This window comes from Hyla sarda, chromosome 1 (genome assembly GCF_029499605.1).
Source record: "Hyla sarda isolate aHylSar1 chromosome 1, aHylSar1.hap1, whole genome shotgun sequence".
NCBI classification, from domain to species: Eukaryota; Metazoa; Chordata; class Amphibia; order Anura; family Hylidae; genus Hyla; species Hyla sarda.
This window is the reverse complement of record NC_079189.1, coordinates 280,387,649-280,405,435: the sequence shown is the minus strand read 5'-3', so window position 1 is coordinate 280,405,435 and position 17,787 is coordinate 280,387,649. Positions and strand designations below refer to the sequence as shown.

Here is a 17,787-nt window from a genome sequence, read left to right as displayed (position 1 = left end):
CTAATTGCCTATAATTTCTACCTGTTGTCTGTTCCATTTTCACAACAGTATGTGAAATTGATCTTCAATCAGTGTTGCTTCCTGAGTGGACAGTGTGATTTCACAGAAGTGTGATTGACTTGGAGTTACATTGTGTTGTATACATTGAGTATAATTTGGCATTTATACACAATAAAGACAACTGAAACTAAGTAAATAAATATTTTTTTTTTACCATGAAATCTGCACATGAGCTAGATTATCATTGATAGATTTGGAGTAGACTGATAACTTGAGTTCCTGACTACATACATTACATATTTGAAAGGGGCGTGGTTCACTGTTTATTAAATTACTAGTGCTTCCAAGTTTGGTGTATAGTGATCTTTGATTTTATTAGTGATTGGTCAAAAAACTATTATTTTCAGACCTCCATGAAAATACATAAAATGTGTAATGTACAATATAAAATGTAGGCAGACCAAGTGAAGAGCTCTTTACAGCAAGGAGACTTTAAATCCGGATATGAAATGTGCTGTTGAAAAAAAAAATTGTATTAGTTATTTTTTTTAATACATATCTTACTGAATAACTACAGATCCCATGGTCATAGTGTGTAATGTGGTAGACTAAAGAACATGCTTTTCCTAACATCAAAAACACCAGAACCTTGACAAAACACAACATCAATGTGAACAGAGTTTTAGCACATCATTTCTAATATCATTTGTTTTACTACCTTGAATACCTGGGGGGACAGTTATCAAAGGGCGCATAGCTAAAATCTGTGAAAAACAGAAAAAAATTGCTGAATTTTTGCGCAAGATCCAGGTGTGGGCAAAAATTATGCAAATTTTCCCTTTATTTTTTTTTTGCCACATTTGCTAAATAAGTGTGGCTATGTGGCAAGGCAAAACAAGCAAGGATTTATTCAGACTGGCTACATTTCTATGATTAGTCATTTAAGAAGGTCTCTGTGCACTAGACCTATGCAACACATTGGAAAATTAAGTACTTAAAATCAATTATTTAATTATTATTCTTATCAAGTATATTAGAAAAGATGCTACCGTAAAGCATATTTATGAAAGTACAGTTTGTCTTCATACAGTCTTCCCCCGTACACAAATATCAGTAACGTTTAATAATAATAATGTTTGTTTGGTGCTAGTGCCAGCATTTCATCTCAGTCATAACCAGCGTCACCATCTTTTAACATTGTTATCCTGTTACAATAAGGTTCTCTTTGAGCTTATTAGCAGAGATAGTAGACCATAATCATTGTTCATCTGTTTTAGCCAGCCACAATAAGTGTCTGAATGAAAAATTCACATAAATATTAATGGGCAGACCATAAGTGGTACCAAAATAGTTATTTAGCCATTGCTTTATTGAAATGGCAGTGGGCTTACCCATAATAACATAGTAACATAGTTCATAAGGTTGAAAAAAAGACCAGAGTCCATCACGTTCAACTTATATCCCTAATTGAGTCCCTACTGAGTTGATCCAGAGGAAGGCAAAAAACCCTCTTAGTAGAGGTAAAAGTTCCTTCCCGACTCCAAATATGGCAGTCAGAATTAAGTCACCATGTAAAGCTTGTTTGTAAAATAGTACATTGTGAACTTGATAACTAGTAATCTTTTTTTTTTTTTTTTTAGATCATAGAGATCATGGGGTGAAGACTGGAGAGGACTGTGTGGTTGTGTTTGAATTACCACATAGTTCTCTGGCTACAGTTCTTTATGAGAATTCTGCCTGATGACCATGTGCCTTCAAGCATTCTTTTTGTATAGACTTCTGACATGTGCATTCAGTACTGTTTACTGAGTTATATTGGTCCCAGAGACAAGGAAAGCTGAGGTGTGAGCTATTGATTGGTGGGCTATTTTTGTCATTTTCACAAAATTGTGCCAATGGGGATGAGCTAGAACACAAAGAAATCCCCAAAGGTAACCGACCCAACGCTAAGCATAGCAAAGAACAAGAAAACAATTGCGTTTAAGCGGATCTAATTTTATTAACAATGAAATTGCAAACAATACAAAAAAAAAAACATAAGAACAATTAAAAACAAAATAAGGGGCAATCCAAAAGTGGTAGTCCAGTGGACAAGAACTAACAGGCAGTGACTGGGATCATAGATGAGTATTAGAATGAAGATCAAAACTGATCATAATGGTAAAACACCAGGAAGACAGGTATGAATAAAGTGCATCAATAGACTCATGAAAAAAAGGAATACATGAGTATGGTATAATAAAGTGCAGACATCATAGGCATTAAAGGTAAGTTTATCAATAAGGTGCAATACGTAAAAGAGGAAACAAGTGCCTAATAATGGATGACACAACCTATACTGCATATGAAAGGCTATATATAGAATAAGACATATATAAGCTTGTACTTGCTACTAAGCAAATACATGTATTTTTCTATATATAGCCTTTCATATGCAGTATAGGTCGTGCCTAGAGATGAGCAAACTTTGCAAAAATTCGGTTCGGCCGATTCGCCAAATTTTCAGAAAAAGTTTGTTTCGATCCAAATTTATTTGCGACGAATCTATATTAAAAAAGGCAATTTATAAATATGGGGTATAGAACACTTTGCTGTGCTCTAACACGCATATGGAGTGTGCTGAGGTAGTGAAATAATACTGTTATTCAGAATAACATGCAGTTTACCCGCATGGCTATTAGAATCACTGCCGCAGAGCGGCACAATGACAGAGCCTGGAGGTGGCATCAGTGTGAGGAGACCATATAGTGGCTGAATGACACCGCATGGAGGTTTTGGCAGCATGAGGAGACCATATAGTGGCTGTATGACACCGCGTGGAGGTGTTGGCAGCATGAGGAGACCATATAGTGGCTCAATGACACAGCGTGGAGGTGTTGGCAGCATGAGGAGACCATATAGTGGCTGAATGACACAGCTTTGATGAGGCTGAAGCATGAGGAGACCATATAGTGGCTGAATGACACCGTGTGGAGGTGTTGGCAGTATGAGGAGACCATATAGTGGCTGAATGACACAGCGTGAAGGTTTTGGCAGCATGAGGAGACCATATAGTGGCTGAATGACACAGCATGGAGGTGTTGGCAGCATGAGGAGACCATGTAGTGGCTGAATGACACAGCGTTTAGGTGTTTGCTGCATGAGGAGACCATATAGTGTCTAAATGACACAGCTTGGATGAGGCTGAAGCATGAGGACACCATATAGTGGCTGAATGGCACAGCATGGAGGTGTTGGCCAGCATGAGGAGACCATGTAGTGGCTGAATGACACAGCTTGGATGAGGCTGAAGTATGAAGACACCATATAGTGGCTTAATGACAGAGTGTGGATTTGTTGGCAGCATGAGGAGACCATATAGTGGCTGAATGACACAGCATGGAGTTGTTGGCAGCATGAGGAGACCATATAGTGGCTGAATGACACAGCATGGAGGTGTTGGCAGCATGAGGAGACCATGTAGTGGCTGAATGACACAGCGTTTAGGTGTTTGCTGCATGAGGAGACCATATAGTGTCTAAATGACACAGCTTGGATGAGGCTGAAGCATGAGGACACCATATAGTGGCTGAATGGCACAGCATGGAGGTGTTGGCCAGCATGAGGAGACCATGTAGTGGCTGAATGACACAGCTTGTATGAGGCTGAAGTATGAAGACACCATATAGTGGCTTAATGACAGAGTGTGGATTTGTTGGCAGCATGAGGAGACCATATAGTGGCTGAATGACACAGCATGGAGTTGTTGGCAGCATGAGGAGACCATATAGTGGCTGAATGACACAGCATGGAGGTGTTGGCAGCATGAGGAAACCATATAGTGGCTGAATGACACAGCGTGGAGGTGTTGGCAGCATGAGGAGATCATATAGTGGCTGAATGACACAGCGTGGAGGTGTTGGCAGCATGAAGAGACCATATAGTGGCTGAATGACACAGCGTGGAGGTGTTGGCAGCATGAGGACACCATGTAGTGGCTGAATGACACAGCTTGGATGAGGCTGAAGTATGAAGACACCATATAGTGGCTTAATGACAGAGTGTGGATTTGTTGGCAGCATGAGGAGACCATATAGTGGCTGAATGACACAGCATGGAGTTGTTGGCAGCATGAGGAGACCATATAGTGGCTGAATGACACAGCATGGAGGTGTTGGCAGCATGAGGAAACCATATAGTGGCTGAATGACACAGCGTGGAGGTGTTGGCAGCATGAGGAGATCATTTAGTGGCTGAATGACACAGCGTGGAGGTGTTGGCAGCATGAAGAGACCATATAGTGGCTGAATGACACAGCGTGGAGGTGTTGGCAGCATGAGGACACCATGTAGTGGCTGAATGACACAGCTTGGATGAGGCTGAAGTATGAAGACACCATATAGTGGCTTAATGACAGAGTGTGGATTTGTTGGCAGCATGAGGAGACCATATAGTGGCTGAATGACACAGCATGGAGTTGTTGGCAGCATGAGGAGACCATATAGTGGCTGAATGACACAGCATGGAGGTGTTGGCAGCATGAGGAAACCATATAGTGGCTGAATGACACAGCGTGGAGGTGTTGGCAGCATGTGGAGATCATATAGTGGCTGAATGACACAGCGTGGAGGTGTTGGCAGCATGAAGAGACCATATAGTGGCTGAATGACACAGCGTGGAGGTGTTGGCAGCATGAGGACACCATATAGTGGCTGAATGACACAGCGTGGAGGTGTTGGCAGCATGAGGAGACCATATAGTGGCTGAATGGCACAGCCAGAAGTTGCCAGCAGCATGAGTAGGCACTAGGCCTTCACAATCCCTAAGATTAAAAGATGAATATAGAAATTTAAACCGAAGATTTTAGATAGCTGGTGCTACCTACCATAACAAAATTTTTATTCCCAGAGCCAGGCACAGCAGCGGCATCAGAAAACCATATAGTGCCTGAATGACACAGCCTGGAGTTGGCTGAAGCATGAGTACACACAACAGGGCTTCACAATCCCCAAGAAAAAACACAAGAATTTTTTGAAAATTTAAATGAAGATTTTGGATAGCTGGTGCTACCTATCATAAAAATTTGTTGTGTTCTAACACACACATGGAGTGTGCTGGGGTAGTGAAATAATACTGTTATTCAGAAAAAAACGCAGATTACCAGCATGGCTTTTAGAATCACTGCCGCAGAGCGGTACAATGACAGAACCTGGAGGTGGCATCAGTGTGAGGAGACCATATAGTGGCTGAATGGCACATCCAGGAGTTGCCAGCAGCATGAGTAGGCACTAGGCCTTCACAATCCCTAAGATTAAAAGATGAATTTAGAAATTTTAACCGATGATTTTGGATAGCTGGTGTGTGGTGTCCCGGTACTGTATCCTATCCGGTATCTGCGTGGGTCCCCTTAGCCAGAGTCCCTAGGACGTCTGGGTCCCCATTGTCTAGTTCACCCCTAGTCACCTCTCATCCAGATAGTATTGCATTATTAGCTTACTTAACCCCTTAAGGACGCAGGACGTAAATGTACGTCCTGGTGAGGTGGTACTTAACGCACCAGGACGTACATTTACGTCCTAAGCATAACCGCGGGCATCGGAGCGATGCCCGTGTCATGCGCGGCTGATCCCGGCTGCTGATCGCAGCCAGGGACCCGCCGGCAATGGCCGACGCCCGCGATCTCGCGGGCGTCCGCCATTAACCCCTCAGGTGCCGGGATCAATACAGATCCCGGCATCTGCGGCAGTTCGCGATTAAAATGAACGATCGGATCGCCCGCAGCGCTGCTGCGGGGATCCGATCATTCATAACGCCGCACGGAGGTCCCCTCACCTTCCTCCGTGCGGCTCCCGGCGTCTCCTGCTCTGGTCTGTGATCGAGCAGACCAGAGCAGGAGATGACCGATAATACTGATCTGTTCTATGTCCTATACATAGAACAGATCAGTATTAGCAATCATGGTATTGCTATGAATAGTCCCCTATGGGGACTATTCAAGTGTAAAAAAAAATGTAAAAAAATGTAAAAGTAAAAGTAAAAAAAAAAGTGAAAAATCCCCTCCCCCAATAAAAAAGTAAAACGTCCGTTTTTTCCTATTTTACCCCCAAAAAGCGTAAAAAACATTTTTTATAGACATATTTGGTATCGCCGCGTGCGTAAATGTCCGAACTATTAAAATAAAATGTTAATGATCCCGTACGGTGAACGGCGTGAACGAAAAAAAATTTAAAAAGTCCAAAATTCCTACTTTTTTAATTCATTTTATTAAAAAAAAAATTATAAAAAATGTATTAAAAGTTTTTTATATACAAATGTGGTATCAAAAAAAAGTACAGATCATGGCGCAAAAAATGAGCCCCCATACTGCCGCTTATACGGAAAAATAAAAAAGTTATAGGTCATCAAAATAAAGGGATTATAAACGTACTAATTTGGTTAAAAAGTTTGTGATTTTTTTTAAGCGCAACAATAATATAAAAGTATATAATAATGGGTATCATTTTAATCGTATTTACCCTCAGAATAAAGAACACACGTCATTTTTACCATAAATTGTACGGCGTGAAAACAAAACCTTCCAAAATTAGCAAAATTGCGTTTTTCGTTTTAATTTCCCCACAAAAATAGTGTTTTTTGGTTGCGCCATACATTTTATGATATAATGAGTGATGTCATTACAAAGGACAACTGGTCGCGCAAAAAACAAGCCCTCATACTAGTCTGTGGATGAAAATATAAAAGAGTTATGATTTTTAGAAGGCGAGGAGGAAAAAATGAAAACGTAAAAATTAAATTGTCTGAGTCCTTAAGGCCAAAATGGGCTGAGTCCTTAAGGGGTTAAAGGGGTCCTCCGCCCCTAGATATCTTATCCCCTATCCAAAGGATAGGGGATAAGATGTCAGATCGCTGTGGTCCCGCTGCTGGGGAGCCCTGGGATCCCCGCTGCGGCACGCCGCTCTCATTAAAGCACAGAGCGAGTTCGCTCTTTGCGTAATGACGGTCGATACGGGGGACGGAGCATCGTGACGTCATGGCTCCGCCCCTCGTGACATCACGGCCCGTCCCCTTAATGCAAGTCTATGGGACGGGGCGTGACGACCGCTGCGCACCCTCCCATAGAGTTGTATTGAAAGGGCCGGGCCGTGACATCACGAGGGGCGGAGCCGTGATGTAACGATGCTCCGGCCCCTGTATTGTCCGTCATTACGTGCAGAGCGAACTCGCTCTGTGCTGTAATGAGAGCGGGGTACCGCAGGGGGATCCCAGGGCTCCCCAGCAGCGGGACCGTGGCGATCTAACTTCTTATCCCCTATCCTTTGGATAGGGGATAAGATGTCTAGGGGCGGAGTACCCCTTTAAGAAGCATGTAAATATGATATAAAGGCCTATAAGTAGTTAATTACCTGTCTGTAGCGTCGAAGGACCTGCGGGTCACGTGGTTAGGTGAACTCTATGGTATTTCTGCTTGAGGACCTTTGGAGGTCCTTGTGACGTAGTCAATCCCATCACACTGTTTAACAGTGAGTGACAGATGTTCGGACCAATCGGATTCGCCCTGCCCCTGCCCATATAAGGGAGCGGCGGCCATTGTTTGGTCTCTTGTTCCTGTGCATTCCAAACAAGAAGCATCTGCGCTGCTGAGATCAGTGAGTCTAGGCCTGAGCCTTGCGGTGACGGCCGATATCTTCTAGTTACTGAGTGTATCAATCTCTAAGCACTCTGCAGGATCACCGGACCTCATCTATCACCTAAATCCGGACGGATCTGCAATGATTACCCTAAATTCAGAGACTGTATCTAAAAGTCAAGGTCCACAATAACTGTCAGTCATTGCACTATATAGAGACTGTATTCCTGAGACTGTTATTGTGCATTGGATGTACCGCAAGCCTTTCAGTAAAGTTTGTTCAAGTTCAAGTACCTTGTGGACCTTCAGTCATTTTTATATATGAACCTATCGTTACTGGGAAGGGCAGCGATAGGCTGGAGAATTACCTCAGCATACTAGCCCTCAGCCTCGTGTCACGAACTATAGGGTTAACATTAACCCTTCATCTACCCAAACAATACCCCTACTACCAACACCCCCCCAAGGGCTACCACAGGTGCTACCTACCATAACATCAGCGGCATCAGTAAACAATATATTGCCTGAATGACACAGCCTGGAGTTGACTGAAGCATGAGTACACACCAGGGCTTCACAATCCCAAAGAAAAAACACAAGAATTTTTGAATTGTTAAATGAAGATTTTGGATAGCTGGTGCTACCTATCATAAAATGTAATTCCCAGACCCAGGCCCAGCAGCGGCATCAGTAAACCATATATTGCCTGAATGACACAGCCTGGAGTTGGCTGAAGCATGAGGAGACCATTGAAATGTCTTTTATTTATTTATTTATTTATGTCTTTTATTTATTTATTTGAAATTTAAATAAAAGTTTGAGTGTCCCGGCCTGTGGGTATAAAGGACTAACTCGAACAAGCCCCCACAGGGCTCATGTGGCCGTGAGATGTAGGCACAACGCCTCTATTGCCCTGACTGGCCATTGTTTCCAAGACTTTTCGCCAAGGCAAACGTGAAGAACAGCATGACACCGCCGTGCCCTGCACAAATGGTATGCTGAAGGGCCACTGAGACTTGTCCGGGCAGTGGAGGCTTAGGACACAGTGGAGGATGTGGAGGCGGAGTCGCACACTGCCACAGGACCAACGGGCTGACAGAGTGGAGCAGGAAGCAGCATGAGTACACAAGAGGGGTTCACAACCCCTAAAGTTAAAAGGTGAACTTTGAAATCTCTATTGAAGATGCATGTTAGGTAGTGCTACCATCCAAAAATGTAAAGGGGTATTCCAGGCAAAAACTTTTTTATATATATCAACTGGCTCCGGAAAGTTTAACAGATTTGTAAATTACTTCTATTAAAAAATCTTAATCCTTTCAATAGTTATTATCTTCTGAAGTTTTCTGTCTACCTGCTCAATGATGATGTCACGTCCCGGGAGCTGTGCATGATGGGAGAATATCCCCATAGGAACTGCACATCAGAACGGGACGTGAGTCATCAGAAAGCAGTTAGACAGAAAAAAACAACTCAACTTCAGAAGCTAATAACTATTGCAAGGATTAAGATTTTTTAATCGAAGTAATTTATAAATCTGTTTAACTTTCCGGAGCCAGTTGATATATATAAAAAAAAGTTTTGGCCTGGAATACCCCTTTAACCCCTTAAGGACCAGGCCATTTTACACCTTAGGACCAGAGCGTTTTTTGAACATCTGACCACTGTCACTTTAAGCATTAATAACTCTAAGACGCTTTTACCTATCATTCTGATTCCAAGATTGTTTTTTCGTGACATATTCTACTTTATGTTATTGGTAAAATTTTGTCGATACTTGCATCGTTTCTTAGTGAAAAATTCCAAAATTTGATGAAAAAATTGAAAATTTTGCATTTTTCTAACTTTGAAGCTCTCTGCTTGTAAGGAAAATGGATATTCCAAATAATTATTTTTTTTATTCACATATACAATATGTCCACTTTATGTTTGCATCATAAAATTTACGATTTTTTACTTTTGGAAGACACCAGAGGGCTTCAAAGTTCAGCAGCAATTTTCCAATTTTTCACAAAATTTCCAAAATCACAATTTTTCAGGGACCAGTTCAGGTTTGAAGTGGATTTGAAGGGTCTTCATATTAGAAATACCCCATAAATGACCCCATTATAAAAACTGCACCCCCCAAAGTATTCAAAATGACATTCAGTCAGCATTTTAACCCTTTAGGTGTTTCACAGGAATAGCAGCAAAGTGAAGGAGAAAATTCACAATCTTCATTTTTTACACTTGCATGTTCTTGTAGACCCAATTTTTGAATTTTTACAAGGGGTAAAAGGAGAAAATGTATACTTATATTTGTAGCCCAATTTCTCTCGAGTAAGCACATACCTCATATGTCTATGTAAAGTGTTCGGCGGGCACAGTAGAGGGCTCAGAAGCGAAGGAGCGACGAGGGGATTTTGGAGAGTACGTTTTTCTGAAATGGTTTTTGGGGGGCATGTTGCATTTAGGAAGCCCCTATGGTGCCAGAACAGGAAAAAATACCCACATGGCATACCATTTTGGAAACTAGACCCCTTGAGGAACGTAACAAGGAATAAAGTGAGCCTTAATACCCCACAGGTGTTTCACGACTTTTGCATATGTAAAAAAATGTTTTAAAAATGTCACTAAAATGTGTGTTTCCACCCAAATTTCACTTGTATGCAAGGGTTAATAGCAGAAAATACCCCCCAAAATTTGTAACCCCATCTCTTCTGAGTATGGAGGTACCCCATAAGTTGACCTGAAGTGTACTACGGGCGAACTACAATGCTCAGAAGAGAAGGAGTCATATTTGGCTTTTTGAGAGCAAATTTTGCTCGGGGGCATGTCGCATTTAGGAAGCCCCTATGGTGCCAGGACAGCAAAAAATACCCACATGGCATACCATTTTGGAAACTAGACCCCTTGAGGAACGTAACAAGAAATAAAGTGAGCCTTAATACCCCACAGGGGTTTCACGACTTTTGCATACGTAAAAAAAAAAAAAATTTTCACTAAAATGTGTTTCCCCCCCCCAAATTTCACATTTTTGCAAGGGTTAATAGCAGAAAATACCCCCCAAAATTTGTAACCCCATCTCTTATGAGTATGAAGGTACCCCATAAATTGACCTGAAGCGCACTACGGGCAAACTACAATGCTCATAAGAGAGGGAGTCATATTTGGCTTTTTGAGAGCAAATTTTGCTCGGGGGGCATGTCCCATTTAGGAAGCCCCTATGGTGCCAGGACAGCAAAATAACCCCCACATGGCATACCATTTTGGAAACTAAACCCCTTGAGGAACGTAACAAGGGGTACAGTGAGCATTTACCCCCCACTGGTGTCTGTCAGATCTTTGGAACAGTGGGCTGTACAAAATTTTTAATTTGCGCAGCCCACTGTTCCAAAGATCTGTCAGACACCAGTGGGGGGTAAATTCTCACTGCACCCCTCATTACATTCCGTGAGGGGTGTAGTTTCCGAAATGGGGTCACATATGGGGTTTTGTTTTTTTTGCGTTTGTCAAAACCGCTGTAACAATCAGCCACCCCTGTGCAAATCACCTCAAATGTACATGGTGAACTCTCCCTTCTGGGCCTTGTTGTGCGCCCCCAGAGCACTTTGCGCCCACATATGGGGTATCTCCGTAGTCGGGAGAAATTGCATTACAAATTTTGGGGGGCGTTTTTCCCTTTTACCTCTTGTCAAAATGAAAAGTATGGGGCAACAATTTTTTTTTTACACTAACATGCTGGTGTAGACCCCAACTTCACCTTTTCATGAGGGGTGAAAGGAGAAAAAGCCCCCCAAAATTTGTTAAGAAATTTCTCCCGAGTACGGCGATACCCCATATGTGACCCTAAACTGTTGCCTTGAAATACGACAGGGCTCCAAAGTGAGAGCGCCATGCGCATTTGAGGCCTAAATTAGGGACTTGCATAGGGGTGGACATAGGGGTATTCTACGCCAGTGATTCCCAAACAGGGTGCCTCCAGCTGTTGCAAAACTCCCAGCATGCCTGGACAGTCAACGGCTGTCCGGCAATACTGGGAGTTGTTGTTTTGCAACAGCTGGAGGCTCCATTTTGGAAACAGTGGCGTACCAGACGTTTTTCATTTTTATTGGGGGAGGGGGGCTGTGTAGGGGGCTGTGTATATGTAGTGTTTTTTACTTTTTATTTTATTTTGTGTTAGTGTAGTGTAGTGTTTTTAGGGTACAGTCACATGGGCAGGGGGGGTTACAGCGAGTTTGAGCTGCCGCGCAAAATTTGCTGCATCGCAAACTTGCAGCCTGATACTCACTGTAAGCCCCCTGCCCGTGTGAATGTATCCTGTACATTCACAGTGGGGGGGGACCTCCAGCTGTTGCAAAACTACAACTCCCAGCATGCACAGTCCATCAGTGCATGCTGGTAGTTATAGTTTTGCAACAGCTGGAGGCACACGGGTTGGGAAACACTGAGTTAGGAAACAGACAATGTTTCCCAACCAGTGTGCCTCCTGTTGTTGCAAAACCACAACTCCCAGCATTCTCAGGCATGCTGGGAGTAGTAGTTCGGCAACATCTTTAGAGCTAGATGTTGCCGAACTACAACTCCCAGCATGCTTGGAGTTGTAGTTTTGCAACATCTGGAGGACTACAGTTTGCAGACCACTAATACAGTGGTTCCCAATCTGTGCCCTTCCAGATGTTGCAAAACTACAACTCCCAGTATGCCAAAACTGTCCAGGCATGCTGGGAGTTGTAGTTCTGCAACATCTGAAGGGCCAGATGTTACAGAACTACAAATCCCAGCATGCCTGGACAGTAAGGGCATGCTGAGGATGTGTAGTTTTGCAACATCTGGAAGGGTACAGTGGTCTCCAAACTGTGGACCTCCAGATGTTGCAAAACTGCAACTACCAGCATGCCCAGACGCCAAGGGCTGTCTGGGCATGCTGGGAGTTGTAGTTTACAGGGTCCCTTTACAGCAATGCATGTCGCTTTACGGCGACGTGCATTGCTGTAAAGGGCCCGACCGCGGCTGAAGATCTACTCACCTGTCTCCTCCGCCGCCATCTTCATCGCAGGGATCCGGGTCTTCAGGGACGAGGTAAGTACCGGGGCCGGTCCCCAGCACTCCCCCGTCCCCCGCCGCGTCCTCCGGTCTTCCTCCCGTCCTCTCCGGACTTTCAGGGGCCGGGCAGGGCGGGAGGAAGTAACCGCCCCCCCCCCTGCGATTGGTCGGTTAACTAACCGACAGATCGCAGGGGATCGGAGGAGGTGGCAGGTTTGCCACCTCGCTCCGATACTCCAGCATGGTCCTGGCTGTCTGTGACAGCCGGGATCATGCAAAATTACCGGGCGGTCGGGTCCCAGAGACCCAATCAGCCCGGTATCGCCGCAAATCGCAAGGGCGATTTCCCTTGCGATTTGCGGCGATCGCCGACATGGGGGGCCTACATGGCCCCCCTCGGCGTATGCCCTGGATGCCTGCTGAAGGATTTCAGCAGGCATCCAGTTCCGATCTCTGCCCGGGGCGCGGCAGAGACCGGAAAATGCCATGACGTTGTGGAACGTCATTGGTCCTTAAAGCCCAGGGTGCCATGACGTTCCACAACGTCATTGGTCCTTAAGAGGTTAAGGCCCAAGCCCAGAAGCATCAGTAAGCCAAGTAATTCCTGAAACACACAGGAGCAGTCAGAAGAAGGTATCAGCAGTACACCCGAGGGTTTCATGACCCCTTACATTTAAAGATCAATGTTGAAATTTGCATTAAGCATGTATTTAGCTACTGCTAAACTTCCAAAAATTAAAGGCACAAGGCCAGAACCATCAGTGAGGCAAGTAGTTCCTGAAAGACACAGGATGAGTCAGGAGCAGGCATTTGCAGTACCCAAGAAGGTTTCATAACCCTAATTGATAACCCAAGAGGTTTCATAACCATAATTGTGAAGTGTTGGTGTAGCAGCATGGTCAATCTACTCTGAGGCATCTGCCATTGGTGGCTGGAAATCCTGGCTGATCCATGCCTGTTTCATCTTCACAAAGGTCAGTCTCTCCACATTTTTCGTGGACAGACGAGTTCGCCTTGGGGTGACTATGGCCCCGGCCGCACTAAACACCTGCTCTGATGGCACACTACTGGTCGGGCAGGACAGCTTTTCCAGGGCAAATTCTGCTAGTTGCGGCCATAAATCAAGTTTGGCTGCCCAGAAGTCCAGCGGATCTTCAAGGTTTGTTGGCATGGCCATATCAAGGTATGCCACCACCTGCTGGTTCAGGTCCAGCTCCATGTCTACCTGCTGCTGATGAGTTGCTTCACTATGCGGATGAAGAAAGCTACTCATCACCGACTGTAGACTTAGGCTGTTGATAATGGAGCTGCTACTGCTCCTGCCACCCCTCCCCTCCCCAGCAGCCATGGCAGTGGAAGGTGAGCACAGAGTGCCCCCCGAGTCAGACCTGCGAGTGGATGGACCATGTCGCCGATAGGCATCGGCCAACTGACTACGTAGGATCTCTCTGTAGTAGTTCAGTTTGTCCTCCCTCTCAGTGGGTGTAAAAAAGGCCCCCATTCTGTGATTGCAGCGAGGGTCCAATAAGGTGGAGAGCCAGAAGTCATCCCGCTGATGAATTTTGACAATTTGGGTGTCACTACGCAAGCATCTGAGCATGTATCATGCCATTTGTGCCAGTGACTCGGAGGGACTCCTTTCCTCCATCTCCACTGCATACTGCCACGGTGTGTCTAGGTCCTCTGTCTCGCCTTCCTCATAACCCTCTAGCTCCTCTGTCTGCTCCTGCTCCTCCTTCTCTCCTGTCCAATGACTAGAAACACCGCCCATCTCATCCAATCTAAACTGTGCTCCACTCTGTCCCTCATCCTCCTCCTCCAGTTCAGCCCCCACAGGGTTCATGTAGCCGTGAGATGTGGAAGCAACGTCTCCATTGCCGTGACCAGCCATCATTTCAATGGCTTCCTCAAAGGGCCTCAGCAAACGGCAGGTGTCACGTATGAGCTGCCACTGGTTAACATTGAAGTTACACAGGGGAATACCCCTATCTGCTTGGATCATCAAGAAATGGGTGATGGCTTTTCTTTGTTTGTATATTCTGTCTAACATATGGAGGGTGGAATTCCCACGTGTGGCAACATCACAAATAAGACTATATTGTGGGATGCCGTTCTGACGCTGCAGCTCAAGGAGAGTGTGCTTTGCGGTGCACGAGTGGCTGAAGTGCATGCACAGTTTCCTTCCCATTGTTAGGATGTCTTGCAAATGGGGTGAAGACTTCAGGAAGTGCTTGACAACCAGATTGAACACGTGTGCCATGCAGGGTGCATGTTTCACACTTCCTTGTTGCAGCGCGGACAGGATGTTCTTCCCGTTGTCGGTCACCATGGTTCCCATTTCCAGATTTCGTGGAGTAAGCCATACTCGGATTTCTTGACGAATGAATTTTAGCAGTTCCTCCCCTGTGTGACTCAGTTCGCCAAGGCAAACCATGTGAATAACCGCGTGACACCGCTGTGCCCTACACACATGGCACGATGAAGGGCCACTGAGATTTGTACATGCAGTGGAGGCTGAGGACATGGTGGAGGATGAGGAGGAGGAGTCGCACACTGTCACAGGACCAACTGCCTGAGAGCAAGAGTGTGGAGGAGGAAGCGGTGTGACCTGTCCAAGTTGCTGTTGTGGCTGTGCAGGAACCACATTTACCCAGTGGGCTGTAAAAGACATGTATTGTCCCTGCCCGTAGTTACAGCTCCACACGTCGGCGCTGCCGTGCACTTTTGAACACACCAACAGGCTCAAGGACTGGCCCACCTTCTCTTGTACAAAATTATGCAGGGCTGGTACTGCCTTCTTCGCAAAGAAATGACGGCTTGGGACTCTCCACCTCGGCTCGGTACAAGCCATTAATTCTCTGAAAGGTGCAGAGTCCACCACTTGTAAAGGGAGGGACTGCAACACCAGCAACTTAGGCAGGAGCACATTCAACTTCTGCGCCGTTGGATGAGTGGACGCATACTGTTGTCTCTTGGACATGGCTTCGCCGATGGATTGTTGCCAAAATGGCTGACTAAAAGTGGGAGAAGCAGGAGCATCTGGAGCGACAGTAGGAGGGTTTGACACACAGCTCCCTTTGGCTGAAGTGGTGGAGCCTTGGCTGGCTGAAGGAGGGAGCGGATGGCCACTGGGAGATGCAGCAGGCTGGACCACTACATAGGAGCCACGGTTCTCCCAGGCCGCTTTATGGTGGTGAAGCATGTGTTGACGCAGGGCCGTGGTGCCGACATTGGGACCCTGGCCACGCTTCACCTTCTGCCAACATATCTTGCATGTGGCTACGTGAACCTCCTTCGGATGCCTGATGAAAAACTGCCACACCACCGATTAGCTGATTTTCCCACCTACAGTCCGCACTAATTGACTGCTACTGGCGCCGTCTCCAGGAACCCCTGTTCCACTACCTCCCGCAAAGGTAGGCTGCCGCGAAGCAGGTGGTCTCCCCCGGGCACGTTTGGCTCCAGAATTTCCACTTCGGCCACCATGCTGACTGCCAACCATGCTACCGCCTTGCTGGCTCAGCTGCTGCCTCAAGGGCAACCTGCAACTCTCTTGTCCTGATGATGATGAAGCCCCTTCTGCACCCGGCTCCCAATTGCGATTGGCTTCATCATCATCAACAAGTGTGTGCATTTCACTGATGTCCTCCTCAGGTTCCCCAACAGTGTCTGCTTCAGGACCCTGAACCCTGGCAACACCGCCTCCCATGTCACTCTCCTCATCACTACTTGGCCGCCTAGCGGAGCAAGCGGCGCATGCCTTCTCCTCTTCTTGGCTGGGCAGTAGCTGCTGACTGTCCTCAGTGAATAGTGGAGCTGAACCCACAGCATAAGATACTTCTTTAGGGGAGGGAACAGCATAGGACAGAGCAAATGGGAGGACAGGGACTGCTCCCGGGCCATGCCAACTGAGGGTTGTGTCAGAGGAACCCACCGACTGTTGACTGGGGGTGTCAGATGTCACTTGTGATGAAGTGGATGAGCATGTTAACCAATCGACGACGGCAGATGGGTTGCTGGTCGAGACACGACCACTAGCTTATAACGAGAGCTCAGGCCTCTTGCTGCGACTCCTACTGCCACTCCCCCCTAGTCTTCTGCGATTTCTGCCTGAAGTATTTAGGCCTCTGCCACTCCTCTGTGCACGTCCTGGCACTTCTCTGCCTGACATACTTAGTGCATATATGAGAATATTACAATACGCTACACTACTCTTTAAACAGTATTTGTCTAGAACAGCAGCAGGTGGTTACTTTGGCTGTCCTTTCACAGTATGTTGGCCCTTGACAGATTAACAGGTACAAAATGGTACACTACTTAGATGTATGTGTTTAGTATGCACGTATGAGGAAAAAAAATGCGCTACAGTACACTTGTATAATGTATTTTCGTAAATCATCAGCCGGTGATTACTTTTAGAAAAAAAAAAAAAAAGGAATGTGTAGCTCACTTAGAATTGCAAAAAAAAAATTTCTTACCCATCTTTATTTTGACATTTTTACAAAAAAATTTCACCCATCTTTATTTTATTTTTACATTTTCACAATATTTTTTTCACCCATCTTTATTTTATTTTTACATTTTATTTCTATTTTTACATTTTTTCTCAATTTCTCTTCATTTTATCACACATATCCTTTTAACATCCATCCCCACATCCTTTTACATTCTTTACTTTTCTCCTTTTCTCTCTGGATCCAACCATTATGTTACATCCCATTCCCATGTTTCCTTCCATTTTTTCCAATCATCACTTTGGAACTATATAAAGCACACTATCCCCATTCATCCACCAATATTATCCTGCTACTGAAGAAAAGGGCTGCGGTCTTGAAATGCGTCTAGCATCATTACCTAATCACTCTTACCTTTCTACCAACTGGAGAACCCCTTTTGCACACTTGCAACAGCTGGATGCTCCTTATTTCGGGACAACCGCTGCACGCACGCTCCTAGCGCATCAAAAAATGCGCAACAATACGCCAAAAAACTCTGTCTTTTTGTAAAACACCAGCCGGTGAGTACTGTTCCTTGGACTTTCACAGTATGTAGGCCCTTCACAGATTAACAGGTACAAAATTGTACACTAATTAGATGTACGCATGTGGTATGCACGTATGTGGGGCTAAAAATGTGCAACAATACGCCAAAAAACACTC

At 45.2% G+C, this 17,787-nt stretch overlaps 1 protein-coding gene across 2 annotated transcripts in view; it reads right to left on the bottom strand.

The window, feature by feature from the left end:
• Positions 1-271: 271 nt before the first annotated feature.
• The window catches only part of CIB3 (calcium and integrin binding family member 3), a 122,554-nt gene continuing 105,038 nt past the window's right edge, over positions 272-17,787 (bottom strand). For both annotated transcript variants that reach the window (XM_056551990.1, XM_056551991.1), the window contains exon 6: positions 272-514. In XM_056551990.1, coding sequence (XP_056407965.1) covers positions 493-514 — 22 coding nt within the window. In that variant the 3' untranslated portion in view covers positions 272-492. The remainder of the gene's footprint in view (positions 515-17,787) is intronic.